The sequence below is a fragment of the Anser anser genome, assembly GCF_964211835.1.
Source record: "Anser anser genome assembly, chromosome: 1".
NCBI classification, from domain to species: domain Eukaryota; kingdom Metazoa; phylum Chordata; class Aves; order Anseriformes; family Anatidae; genus Anser; species Anser anser.
Genome location: NC_139720.1, coordinates 38,193,096 through 38,207,861, shown reverse-complemented (window position 1 = coordinate 38,207,861; position 14,766 = coordinate 38,193,096). Strand labels below are relative to the sequence as shown.

The following is a 14,766-nucleotide window of genomic DNA, read 5'->3' as shown; positions in this document are numbered from 1 at the left end:
TGTCTTCTGTCCACATTCTTCATATTGTTTAATGTTTGTCATAGCCAAGAGCTCTCATCTTCCATTATTTTCCTGTGGTAAACCCATATGAGTTTTATGCAATGTGTTCTCTTCTTAAAAAAACAAAGAACAAAAAAACCAGCAACAACACAAAACACTTTTTGCTTTTCTAGCATTGCTTGGGATTTCTGGTTATCTGGCAGCTCAGTCAGAGTTTTTGTGCAGGCCCAATTTTGAGGCCTGGAAGTAAAAAATAAAATAAATGTTTTCATAGCATATGTGTCAATTTTGCTTACAGTATTGCACTGTGAGTCGGGTGATTTCTAGCAGGGAGACAACAGAAGTGGTAGAGGAGGGAGATGTTTTTGTTGCACAGGGGTGCAGACCAATTTAGAGATGAAAATGGAAGCCCATGGCATGCCACACTTCATCGTGATATTTCCCCTGTGAACGCTTCAGCTTTTGCCTGTAGTGCTCTACTTGAAGTTACTTTTGCACAGAAATATTTAGGGGAAATGTAGATAAAATACCCCTTTCTGAATAGCGTTAGTGCAAAGCTTCTGAAGGATGCTCTTCCGTCGTCTTTGAGGCAGAAAAAAATTCTTTATGCCTGCTTTCTGCTATTGTTATCTAGTTCTTCAAGAAAGTTTTTTTATTTTTATTTTATTTTTTTTTCTGACTCAGTCCAGCCTTCAGACATGTTTCCTGTTGTGTTTTCCAGTAATCTGAACATGGAAAAAGTTCAAAAGTGCACCCTTTATTAATAATTACAAATGCGTGCTGTACAGTGAATGTGTATTGTTTTCAGTCAAGGAAATCTTAAAAGCCTTGAAGTGGAGAGACAAAAAAGTTAAACAAGGAGGAAGTCAGTTGCCAGTAGGAGATGCATCTGTAAGGAAGAAACAGCTTTGGGAGCTTGTCAAGGACAAGATTTAAAAAAACAGCACATTAACAATAGACCCAGTCAATAGTTGTTGAATTGCAGGTCTTCTACTCCAGTACTGGGTGAATCTCACTGCTGTAGGTTCACAGCTCTCAACCACCTGTAGAAGTAAGTCAGTCAGTTTCTCCTCGCAGACCACTGCCACTGGGGAAAAGTCCTTCCCATACCTCACACTTCTACTGAATCTTCTATGCTTTGCATGTAAACAGTTGCTGGCCTAGGAACTGAAACAAAGCTGTGTTCACTATTCCCAAAGCTGTGCTCGCTTCTGGCATCCTCCTCCTCCTGGCCGAATTGCTCACAGTGGCTTGACTTCAGTGGGAGGGATGAAACAACTTTATAAGTGCTTAGGCAATTTCTCCAGGAAAGTTTGGATGCCCCCTGAGAATGAGGAGAGTTTTGAGGGTTTACCTTATGCTTACCATAGCAGCAAGGTAGTATTTAGGCATTTGCATCATTTCGTGGCGCTGGGCTTTCGTTTCTTTTCAGTATCTCAATTTCCTGTGCCTTTCGTGGTGCGTCAGCCTTCTCTACTTAAAATGCTGAGCTTATCCCTGAAACCCTGGACTGAACAGTTTGGGAAGGATCAGTTAGGGCTTTCCAGCTATGGAGAAAAGGTTTTTGAGAAAATTTTGGGTTGCGGGTAATTCCATCCAATAAAAGTCCTGCTAAAATGCAGTAATTTTGCAGTAACTTTTAGTTGTTACTTTAAAATTTTAATGCCTGATAGGGTTTCTGAAATGTTACGTGAAGTGTATGAATGTCATTAACCTTCCAAATGTGAGCAGTCAGTTTCTTTAGCCACCAGTGCTAGATTACTTTTAGTGAAAATGTAGACAGGAAGGCATATTTACGGGATGTACAGTCTGGATTAAGTTCTAAGGCAACCCAGTGGTCTTCTAGTGATGCCTAAGTTACTATGGGTGTGTTCTTACATAGGGATTCTCAGCCTTTTTTGATTAATAGACCCATGTGTTGCTCATGTGGGTCCCTGTGTAGTGATTAACAGCCTCCAGAAAACAGATGTGCTTTCACTGATGTCTTACAGGTAGTCTGAATTCGCCCTGGACCCAAGGGCCACAGGTTGAAAACCAGCATGTGTTGCAGAAGGGTGAAGGGAAGGGAAGTTACCAGTCACCACATCTATCCTTCACTCCAATTCTTCATTTTACTAAGATGTTTCCTTTATCTGAATCTCGGTATCGTTGACAGCATTGGGAAAGTCATTTTTCTTCCACTGCTATCCATAATACTTGACCAACAATTTTATATTATTTGAAGATGGGCAGGAAGCGCAGTTTCTTTGAAAAACTTAGTGTGCTTTTATTTGCATAACACCATGCTGCTTCATTAGAGCTGCCTGTTCCTGCAAGGCTAGGCTGGCAGCTGGTGCTGTGGTGTCAGAGCAGTTGTTACCATGTGGTAAATTTTGTCTGCAAAGAGCCTGGTCACCATCTGATGCAAGTGGAAGTTCTGCTATGCACTAGTTGACCGATTTTCAGCAGAGCCTGTAACAAAATAGTTCCATTACCCAGACACACGCAAATGAGAGATAATGAAAACTTCTCATTAGTATTTAAATTGTTCTAATAAAAACAAAACAAAACAAAAACCTGATTTCATTTGAAGCCGCCTAAATTAAATTCCCAGTTCCTGCAGTTACCCAAACCTTCACAGACCTGTGTCTCCTGAAGAGAGGTGTTTGGAGCTACAGTTAACTCCCTGGGGTGCTGCCAGGTCTTCGGTGCAGATTCATCTGGATTTGAAAGCTGGTAGGAAAGTGTTGCTGGTAGGCAATGATTGCAGCAGAAGCTGCAGAGAGGACACTGGGTGATAGCTAACCCCAAATCCCCAATTTTATACATATCCAAGTTCTGTTTTGCTTTTTATTCTGAGTTTGATAGTATGATGAAGGGACATCTGGAGTGCCATGTGAACAATGTAAAGGAGTTGCCTAAATACTCTGATATTTACTACAGCTCGTCTGTGTCAATGTGAGCTGACCCTGGGAGGTTTCTGTTTCACAGGCTGAGCCTTGTTGGCAGACTGTGTTCTGGAGAAGTGTGTGGGGTGACTGAGCTCAGTGCTGAAGGCATAAACCCGGCATGCCCTATGTGATATAGGAAGAGCCCCAAGAAGCACCAAGGGGCAGCGCTCAGTGGTCCTTCAGCATCCCGTTGGGGTGGAGGACCAAGAACAGCACAAGATTCACCTGCAGGCTAGCAGCCCTTTGAGAAGCCGAATAACCCCTGATAGTGAAAGTTATTTACCTTTTGTTGGATCAGATTATGTTATTCGTGGGGCTGGAATAAAAGCACAAGAACAAACGCACTCCTTTGCTGGTATGAGCTTCCTCTTGGTCATACAGTCATGGCAGTAAATCCGGAGTGCAGGCAGTTCTTTGGATGGAGGGAAAAAAGATGATCGAAGCTTCTTACTCCCCGTTGCCTTCTGAGGTTTTGATCAAGTTTTCTGGTAGAGCACATGTGAGTTTGTAAATGTGACTAATCCATGTTCATGCTAGCTTGCCTTTCCTGAAGTAACTGAGGTCGTAACCTGTGCAGGTTTTTTGAGCGGACCTCAAAGCTTTTCCTTTTAACTCTGTTTATGTCTGATATACACACATATTGCGTGTGTGTGTGTGTTTATAAATACAATTTTGCTCAGGATGACTTTGTTTAACACTGTCATGTCCTGGGGCATCTCCAAAGACTTCAGGTTGAACAGTAGTGGCTGACAGGATCCAGAGAGCGCATACTTTTGGGATTAACCCTTCCCAGGTCCCTTTCTAGCCAGTAAATTGACACACGCGCACACAGAGGCATCGGTGATGCTCCTTGTTCTGGGGTGTTGCGTGCCCAGCTCTCATCCCCGAGGGGTGTAGTGAGGCCCGGTGGGAACATGTGGAGGCTCGGTGTGCTCCCGGGCTGAGGTGTTCCCAGAGGAGTGCTCTCGTGAGGAGTGTGCTCTTTGTGCTTCCAGGGGGAAGCTGGCTCCAGCCTGCTTACATATTTTAGCTCACACGACATATGGCTAAAAACAGATAACCCAGGAAAACAGCATCCTAATTGCTAGGCTGTGGTTATTTTGTTTCGTCTCCCTTTGGCCCCATAAATCTCACGCTCTTGACAATAGACCCACTCCAACAGGAAACTTGCTGACTAAGATGCTCCCTTGGGAGATGGGCAGTAGTGTAACTGTTGGAGGTTGGAGAAGGGCTGCAGCGGGGAATGATGACTTCCTAGAGACCAATGATAACTAGCACCACGGGGACTGTCACCTCCTTCTCCAGCAGCCCCCTCACACAGAATGACTGAGCAGCCAGGGGCTCACCTTCAGGAGATGCTGCTGAACTCAGGCCCTCAGTGGGCAGCGTCTGGGTAGAAGTACTCCACCTTAAACAATGTTGCTCCCCTTCAGAACAATTTTAATTACTGATGATGCTGTGGATTTGTTACGTGGTAAAACTGATTGTACTTGGTAAATTAAGGTGCGTAGTGCTGAGGCTATTTCTTAACCTGAGTAACTATATACCGCTGAATTTTGGGTTATAAACCAGCTCGCGAAATATTGTTCCCAGTTAGAGTGGTTTTCTTCAAGATGCACTATGTCAGTAATTCCACTTTGCCATGCCACTGAGTCACTGCTGTGCAAGCACACCACATTAACAGGAAGCACAGAAGTTTCACTTCACCTGATCTGACTATTTGCAAGACACAGTTGGATATATGTAGGTCACTAAATAAAGTGACAGAGTCGCATAATAGATGCTTGATTTTACACTCCAAATTAGGAGAACTAGCAGTATGGTGGAGAGGCAAATAGAGGTACTTCTGGTGGCACGAAGCTGTGTGCATTGATATGGTCTAAATTCTCTTTTCTCCCATCTGTGTGAACTAGGTGATTGCTCCGAACAGTGAGTCCGATTAAAACTTTTCTTTATGTTTCACCCACGTCAGCAGCAGTTGCGCAGAGGCAGGGCCACCGTACTAACATCTGGTGCATTTCCATGGACTGTTAATTTTTGGTTTTGTATTAATCACTGATTCCTCCTGACACTGCAATAGAAGTTACTGCATCAGTGGTCCTGGGGCAGCAGTAGTAATATCAGTAGCAGCTGCATGGTGTTGTCCCACTTTGTCTCTGGGTGCTCTCTTGGAGCTCTACTACATCAGTGTTTCTGAGGTGAGAATAAAGCTATTTACACCAAGAATGCAACTGAAGTTCGGGACCACAACAAACTATTAGTTCCCACCCACGTAGACTTTTTATGATACGAAATACCGATTTTATGATGTTTATAATGTAGATGTTTTATTTTATGATGTTTATAATGTAGAATCTTTTACTTAATAGACCCAGAAATTATGTAACAGAACCAAGTGAAGGTCAGAAAAAAAATAGGTTTGATGGGATAGCAGATATATAAGCAAAAGTGTTACTGTCAGAGGAAATATGGTACTTACCCTGTAACAAAAGTGTTACTGTCAGGGGAGGTAGGTGAATCGCACATCCTCTGCTAAAAGCCTGAGTCAGCAGTGTCGGCACCGAGGTCTGGCACTTGTTTGTGCTGAGGTCTTTTCCGAATTCATATAACGGCCTCAGGCTAAGCAATTTTAATAAAATAATCCTCCTTCCAACAAATTCTCAGTGTGTTACACATCATTAAACCTATCATGAAGGAGGCAAAAATGTAAAGGTCAAATGCTATATGTACGCTCCCAAACTTTGTGTTAATATCGTTTCTTCCATAGAAAACAAATCCCTTCTGCCATTGCTAACGATCATGCCCAGAAGTGTGTTAGGATGTCTCCATAATGAATAGCTGAATGAAAAGCTTACTTTCAAGTTCTATAAAGAAGAATCAATTTCTGTTACTGATATTTTCATTGCTGGGCAGAGAGCTGACTGGAATAAGACTCCCATGGAGCTTGATCACTTCAAAAGAGGTGATTCTCCCCCTCTGCTCAGCACTGGGGAGGCCGCACCTGCAGTGCTGGGTCCAGTTCTGGGCCCCCCAGTACAGCAGAGACATGGGCATACTGGAGAGAGTCCAACGCAGGGCCACCAAGATGGTGAGGGCCTGGAGCACCTCCCCTGTGAGGGGAGGCTGAGAGCTGGGCCTGTTCGGCCTGGGGAAGAGGAGACTCAGGGGGGATCTTGTCAATGTCTATGAACATAAAAGAGGAGGGTGCAAAGAAGATGTAGCCAGGCTCTTTTCAGTGGTGCCCAGTGCCAGGAAGAGGCAAAGGGCACGAAGTGGAGCAGATGAGGTTCCCTCTCAACACCAGGAGCACTTCTGTGCTGTGCGGATGCCTGAGCATGGCCCAGGCTGCCCAGAGAGGCTGTGGAGTCTCCTCCTTGGGGATCTTCAAAAACCCACCTGGTCGTGGCCCTGGGCAGCCTGCTCTGGGTGGCCCTGCTTGAGCAGGGGTTGGACAAGGTGGGCCCCAGAGGGCCCTGCCAGCCTCAGCCATCCTGGGACTCTGTGATCTGTCTGGAACATTTTTAATGTCTTTAATCTTTTCAAGCTTGAAAGTCTAGGAAAAAAACTCAGCATAGAAGAACTGAGACAAAATGCAGTGAATTACACAGTCACGCATGAGCTAATAGACATTTTCAAACATTTATTTTAATAAAATAAAATCGTTATTCAAAATTAATTAAAAATAATAATAATGGAACAAAGTCAAGGGCAGGAGAAAGCTGGGGATGTCTCCAGATGTTCAGTTTTAAGTGCTAAGTCATCTGTGGTCCATTTGTACAGATATCTAAGAGAATTCCATTTGTCAGGTGAAAGACCCCAGAGGACAATGCACAGACTCTTTCTTCAGCTTGCCTACTCCTGACAATGTTTCCAGTCCAGTGCTTGATCCTGAGGATGTTTCTAATAAAGCAACATAATCTCGGCTAACAGAAAATGTATTAAAGCTGAAGAAAATTCCTGCATGCCAGTGTGCTAGTAATACACAGCGGATGAACACTGAAGTACAGTATTGGTTATTCACCTGTGGCCTCATTCAAAGAAGGAAGTGTTTGTGGCTTTTGAGGCAGACGTGATGCAGAGTTCCAGACCTCCTCAAAAAATCCTCTGTGATCAATATGGGTCAAGAAGTCATTGTCGAGAATATTCAACCGCTATGGTTTCTTAATGAAGTAGGGAAACTCCATGCAATTACACTTCAAAAGTTTATTGATAAAGTCAGTGATAGGATAGATGTTTAACTGTTGGGGCATCACTGTGGAGAAAATGTGATCTGTGGAAATTTTCAAAATTAATTTTTGAAGTAATTATACTTAAAAAACAATACAGGGGCTACTTTATAAAAGTTCAGAGGTCTTCGTAGGTTTAAATTAAAATAGAACCAGAGCAGGTATGTTTTCTCATAATACAGTACTAGTAGCCTCAAAAATAAAAATAGCATTAAACCTACAAAAACTCACACAATTAAAAGCAAAAATTGATTTTTGAATTTTGTTTGTTTGATTCCCCCCTCCCCCTTTTCTCCAAGCTCAAAGAGTTCAGGGCATTTATTTGTTTATTTTCAGAGAGAACACTTTAAAATAAAAGCTTGTGACTATAGCATATCATGAGACATCGGTAGTTCAGGCCGTAGGGAAATACTCATTACCATATTACTTGCTAGAATACTTGGCGATGTTAATGTAGGAAGAAAGCTGGACGTGTACCTCCTGTGTAGGGTGCAGCGAGCTAGTCAGTGATAGCAGTGACCGGTCACATCCTTGTTCAGTGCAATCTCAGAACAAAAATAGCAGACCATGGGAAAAGGGGGCATAGCTCCATTTCCAAAGAGTTTCTCTTGACATGCTACAGGGAATAACTACAACCATGCCCATGGCTACACCGTAGCTCAGTGGTACATCAAGAACCATCGGTCACCTGATGAAAGGTGATTAGGAAACAGACAAGAGTTTTGTTATAACTCACAAAAAAAAAAGGTTAATTAATGCAAAGGCTTTAAAAATGTCATAAAAAGGTAATTTGTGAAGTATGCATTAATGAACTTACAATGGTCATTTAAGTGTCTGGAAAATAAAGGTGAATATCAGAGGCAGGGAGGTAAATTAAACAAATGAAACAAGGCTCTTTTGAAAGCCTCAGAAGGAAGACATCTTGGCACAGCCAGTGATGTATAACCTGAGAGAGGTGACTAAAAGTATAAAAGAAAGAGAGAAAGAAAGACTTACATAGTCTAAGTTACTTTATGAAAATAAGTGTGTCCCAGTCTATGATTTGCACTACTCGAGAAGCCAGATAGAAGAGATCCTATAATCATTGCATAAAAGAAAGCAGAAGAAAGATTCAGCATTTAATTCCTCATCCCTCTGCCTGGTGCTATTTAGTTATCCACTGGAGCAGGAAGCTTGGGAGCATGTGGGCTCCTCACAGCAGTTTGAACAGACACGAGTGCCACAGCACTTGCTTGCACAGGTCACAAACTGTTTCCATGAGATCTGAGCCACGAGAAGAGGTCAGGCAAAACTGGATTCTTGTCTGATGAGAGTGAATGACCAAAGGGATGGTGAGGTGGGATCCAGAAGGTCAGGAGGACAGGGATTCTGGACCAGGAGGAGGGCTCCTGCTCCCCTCAGGAAAGCTCTCAATGCTTGTTCACAGCTTTTGTTTCGGTCTTGGGACATCTGGTCTGCTGGATGAGCTGGTGGAAAAGTAAGAGAAACTTAACTTAGAAGCAGACTGTGGCTGTCAGACTCTGTAACACCCAGAGAAGAGTTCATGGGAGCGCACTTCAGAGGAGGACAATCCTTTGAAATAGCCTCTCTGTCTAGATTTCTCCTAGTTTGGTCATAAATGCCTGTCTTTTGGCTAAGTATAACTCATCCTCCTATCTTCTCATTGACCTGCTCGCCAGCTGGACCTATTAGCCTGGCAAATGAAAAATTCACAGAAAAGAGCTTATAAACATGTTCTTGAATAGCCTTTTGGTACATCTGAGGCACGAACTGGGTCATCAGCATCCTGGGTCCAGGCTTGCTCTCTCTTTCTGCTGCCCGCTGCGGTCAGGATGCTGTTGAAGGCCAGGCATGGAAATGGGTGGGATAACTTTGCGAGGCATGGAAAGGGACATGGTGATGATGGCTCTGCTGGGACCAGCTCCAGAGTGAGTGGGGGCAGCTTCAAGGGCACAGAGTTGTGCAGAGCTGAGCTGAGGGGTATCGCAGGGTGACTGAGGCATGGAGAGATGAAGGATGTGGATGCATCAGAGGAAGCTAGAGTATAAACCTGGTGCCAGCTGGCCTTTAACTGCTTCCTTTTAGGAGGTATAAGAAAAGAGATGGACATTTCAGCTCAGAGGGTAATAGTGACTATGGGTAAGGGCCAAATTCTCCCCACCACATTTTGCCTTTCCCTGGGGATTTTTTTCCCCATCTTGTCACTCTAATTTGCTCCAGCAAGTGGTCCTCCTGCTCTACCCTCCTGCACATAATAGAGCAAGCTCCAGATGAGCTATGCTTGTCCCGAGAGCCTCAGCCGTGAGGGGTGAAGCTCAGCCCCAGGGTAGCCCCTGTTTGCTCTCAGATGCAGAGCTGGAGCTTTGGCTCGCTGGGTCCAATTTGTCACCTGCGTGCTCTGTGGGTGTCAGACAACCAGGAGCTTGCATTTGTACCAGTTCTGCATCCTCATGTATTGTGATCTCAGCTGGGTTGCAAGTTGCTCTCTAAGGAGAGAACAGTTTCCCTCTAGCACTCTGCATAATATTTCAGGCTCAAGGTGCAGCACTGCACCTTTACATCAGCAGAACAGGATGAGGAACATGGAAATCACCTGGACAAGTAAGTGCATGACCACAGCTCTGGTCATCACCCCTGGTTACAGCCTGGAATACGGATCTTTTTTTTTTTGGAAAATGGGAATTTGGGAGATAAGGGATATGAGAAATACAGCGTTGGTCCCACAGTTTCTGATCTCTCAGAGGGAATTACACAGTGATGGGCAGACAGCTGGTGACTCCAGTGGGGCACAGCACGGGAAGAGTATTTGCAGGATGAGAACCACCGGTGGTCAGTCCTTTGGGTCTGGAGCAGACTGACCATTTGTGTACCCCCATCAGCTCCAGTGGGGCATGGGTCCTTTACAACAGAAGATGAACAGAAATAAATATAGATGATATTACCTGCCATCAAATTGCCAATATAATCAGTGTGGTGCAATCAGGACATAAGGCACACACTCACACATTTCTCAAATGCTTTTATACGAAAAAGATTCAGGATTCCTGCCCCAGTAAAACCCCCTGTTTTGTCCCTGCATTAAAGTTGGTTTGTTTTATAAGAACCTAAGGACTACAATGGCCTTGAAGTTGTATTTGTGGGTTTTATAGTGGTTAAGTAGTTCTCAGAAGAGGATACTGGAAAGTAAGAGACTTGCTGATGTCATTTTTAATTCACCACCAATACCCCAAAAAAAGCTGAGAGAGATGTTGATGGCCCTATATAAGGTGCACCTCACCTCCTTCAGAGCACATCTAGAATCACAGCAAAGGTAAGGCTAGCAGCCTTCGTGCCTCTCCTGTCCTGCCCTTGCCTATTCTCCCTGACGCTAACATTACTCTCTCTCATCAGTGCTGAGCTCTGTAACTGCAGCCTGCTGGGACAGACGACTTTGGATCGTGAACCATGGCCTCCCTGCAGACCTTGACCAAGAGCTTCTCAGGATGGGTCATCTTCTGCTGCTGTTGCTGTCTCCCTCTACTTCTCACCAGCCCTCTGCCTCCAAAAGGGGCAGGGGTGGCTTCTACCAGCCACCAAGCCTGCAGGCTCAGGAAGACCAACTTTCAGCAGCACTACATCAGGAATCGCACCTACACCTTGGCTAAAATGGTACAGTAACCCATCTGCCCTTCATGGCAGGATAAGAGGACCTCCTTCTCTGCTGTTTCCCTGGCTTCTAGCCTTCAGCATTTCTCTCTCTTTCTCATGCCTTTCCATAGAGCAACACTTATTTGCAGTGAGGCAGTTCTTGACATGTGGAGTAGGTCTGTTGCCCGCTGGTGGTGTGGTCAGGGGAAGATGCTGCCTCTCCTGCAGCCCTGGTGCAGTTCAGCTCCTCTGGAGTGGCTGCTGCAGCAATTGTGAGGCATGAGCTTAAATTTCTCTTGTTCCCCAGCCCATTCAGAGCTGGGTCTGTCTGAGACTCCAGCCATGGCCAGGCAGCTCCTGGGGTTCTCTGCTTGGAGGGGTTTTTGGCCTGCCCTTGCCACGTGTGGGTCCCCCTGTTGTACACCATTGAGAGCTGCAGCACCTCCCCGCAGCGCTGTGGGCCACGCTGAGGATGGCCACCCACAGTATCTGCTTTAGTCATCGTAACCACTATGATGTCTAACATTTAAGAGAGGGACAGGAATTCAGATTTCTTCTTATTTATTTTCCAATGACCTTGATTCTTAGACAGTTAAGGGGAGAAACAGCCACAATGTCCGAAATTATCTACCCTGAACAAGATATCTATGATAATTTCCTTGTGTCACCTGGACTGTTATTGATAAAACCCTTAGGGTTTACTGTTAATTTATAGGTAAGGCTCCCACCCCCACCTGACATTTCCTTTTTCCTCTCAGGCCAGGGCCTCAGACCAGGACACTGACAACAGGCTCATTGGGCAGCAGCTCTACATCAACATCAAGGTAAGTCCTACACCGGGAGGACGATTTGGCATCCTTCTGCAGCACTCGTTGACCTCTCACCATGATTTAACACGACCTTCTACTTGCGTGCATAGGAAAACAACCGCTGTTACATGATGAAGAGAATTGTGGAGATTATAGTGAAAGACGTCCTTCTCACCGAGGCCAGGGAGAAGTACCCATACGCCGAGGAGGTGGCACAGTTCCTGGCATCCCTGACCTCGGAGCTGAGCAGATGTGTAAGTTGTGTGGGGCTTCTTTCCCTTTGCTGCATCGTGAATCTCATCACTGCTCCCGAATCTCAGAAAGCTGCAAACAGTGGCAAAAGGCAGTGATATGAAAGGAAACCTCAGATCAAAGATATCAAACTGGAGGTTGATAGAAAGGTGTGAAAAAAAAAAAAAAAAAGCAGCAGCATATTGTCACATACAGATGTCAATGTTACCTCTGGATTTTTATTTTTATTTTTATTTTTTATTTTAATAGAAATTCTCAGGAAACAGAGAGCACATTGAAAAGAACCTGGAAGAAATGAAGAGCAAAATGAAACAGGTACATTTTTCCCCAACATTTAAATAGAACAGTTCAAAACCCCAATTATTTAGCTGAATTAAGGCTGATCTAGTTATGAAACAAGTTCTGGAGTTTATTTAAGATGTGAAGTTTGCAGGGGCATTAAAGAAGGGATTAGTGATGTTTCCACTTCCAGCCCTCCTTCGTTGGTGCTATTAACTCTCTGCATGTGTTATAGTAATTTAAAATTGTCCCTCAGAAGTCAGGCTGCAGATCATTTTGTATCCTAGACTGGATTTGAAAGAGCTAATTTATATCTTATGGTATAATGACTTTAATAGTCAATATTTACAACTGCTATATATAGTAGTCAATATTTATAGTAAAAGTAGTATATCAATAGTCAATAATTACAACTGCTTGTGAGAATAAGGAGAGTAAGTTCTCAAGTCAGTTTCTGTGACAAGCTTAATTTAAATTTGAGAAACAGTGAGATGCTAAAACTTGTGTTCTGCTCTTTTCTAGTTGGGAGAGAATGGAAAGAATAAAGCCATCGGAGAACTGGATTTACTGTTTGACTACCTAGAAAATGCTTGTACTGATGCACCAAAGAAGGGAGGGAACAAGAAGAAAAACTGAAAAAAGAAAAAGATCAGTCTTGAAGAGATGTCTCCAAAAAAACTCATACTATTATTCAAATTGATTAACTACTGTGGAAAAAAATCACATCTGTAAATGCAGTATATGTTTTTTAACCTGTACTGAAAATAGCCAACTAATTGGGCAGAGACAGGGTGCATACTGCTGCCTTCTTTCCAAACAAAAACTCCAGAACGGTGTGTGTTGCTACATTTCAACACAGCACACTGGTTATTTTCAAAGGCACGCTCCTACTCTGCTCATCTGCATTGGAATAAGGCAACTGTTTCTGTATTTAATAGGCTGAGATTTGACACGTGTGTCAGCTTCGGTCAAGGTAGGCAGTGCTCTGTGGCCAGCAAGTTTTGAGTCTTTTATTGGAAATCTCTCTTGTGTATGTTGCCCTCTTCTGACCCTTACCTGAAATGTTGGTATTTTGAACATTCAGAAATTAGTTTTTTCACTTATATTTAATAGTAACTTATTTTAAGGTAATAATTATACATACTTTTATTTATATAAATTGAAATATAGCCAAGAAAATGTATTTATGAAGCTGTACTAGAGGCTTTTACACGAACTATGAAATTAAAACCGCTGTGTAATATTTATATGCAGAAGTATTGTTTTATAAATGCCTATTCAGTAATTTATTATAATAAATATTTTGGGTCATCTAATATTGCTATTTTATAGAACTTTTCTCTTTTACTGAAATGCAGGGGAGGTGACATATACCATGCATGCAGGGCTGCTGGGCCTGTGGCTGTATCCTTGTATCCAGAAAGGATGCAAGCTTAGGAAAGCTTGGGAAAATGCTTCTTCACCCTAATGCTGAAATTTCCACTTGTCACAGGCTGGAGCTTAGTGGGGAGCACGTGGATCAGCCTTTCTTGTGGGTAGGGGTGGGAGAAATAGCAACACTCCAGAGAGTCACTGTTAAGGTTCATTGGTTCTGCCTCAGCACCTCCTTAGGAAAGATCTGGTCTTGAACAGCTGTTGGCAAAAAATTCTCAAACTGTCTCCCCCTCCTCAGGTCAGAGGAGATGGAGACAGTCAAGCAGCAGCAGTTAAGTGAAAATTCAAAGCGCTGAGTTCTCACTGACCCATAGGCATGCTGAAAGCCCAAACGGTGCTCTGCAGCATCGTGGTTGTGAGAGCACTTCAGAAGGGAATTGCTCGGTGCCTCCTCTTGATACAAGCTCCTAGACATATAAATGTGAAGTCACTGAAGAACACTTTAAACCATCATTATCAGGTTTTTCAGATGATCTGGTTGGACCAGATGATCTTGGAGGTCTTTTCCAACCTTAATGATTCTCTGATTCTTCTGTGATTCAGCAATGTCCCCTGGGCAAAGACAAAGGAGTTGCTCTAGTACAGCCAGAGTTATTAGTGGTTGGTTAAAGGTTGAAGAGGTCAAAAGTATCCAAATAGTCAGAAAATCAGAATAAATATATAATTGTGGATAGTCAGCAACTGGTAAAGACTTCTTGAACAAGGCTTTATCGTTTCTTCATCCGGTCAGCAGTATTCTGTCCACATTTTAAAAAAAGTCATGATGAAGTTCCTCAGAATAAAGGACCCAGTTGAGGTGGCAGTGCAGGTGAAGTCTTGTAAACACGGCATCTCAGGGAAATTAAAATTAAAAAATTGTTGCTAAAGAGATATCTAGAAGAATCCCCATGAATAGATATTGTAAATTGTAAAAATATTTTGGGGAAATGATTTCTGTCTTGATAGTGTCATAATTACATTCAAAGAGGAACCAAAGGGGGGTTTTACCTAATGATCTCTTGAGGTCCCTTCCAACCCCTACAATTCTGTGAAAGTTAGTCCAAATGTAGTTAGTTTCAATGCATCTTACATCAGCTGTTGTAATGAACTGTCATAAAAGCAAGATTAAGCTATGCCATGTGAATCCTGAACCAGAGTGGTCTCAGGACAAAAACATCCACCCACATCCAATTTGAAAAAGGTTTATGTTAACCGATACAACACTTTCTT

General features: G+C 43.3%; 1 protein-coding gene across 1 annotated transcript; it reads left to right on the top strand.

Annotated features, from left to right (window-relative positions):
- Positions 1-10,416: 10,416 nt before the first annotated feature.
- On the top strand, positions 10,417-13,419 carry IL22 (interleukin 22). Its single transcript, XM_083821110.1, has 5 exons — positions 10,417-10,804; positions 11,542-11,607; positions 11,703-11,846; positions 12,094-12,159; positions 12,646-13,419. Exons 1-5 carry the CDS (start codon positions 10,601-10,603, stop codon positions 12,757-12,759), a joined length of 594 nt encoding a protein of 197 aa, XP_083677236.1. The 5' UTR covers positions 10,417-10,600; the 3' UTR covers positions 12,760-13,419.
- The last annotated feature ends 1,347 nt before the right edge of the window (positions 13,420-14,766 follow it).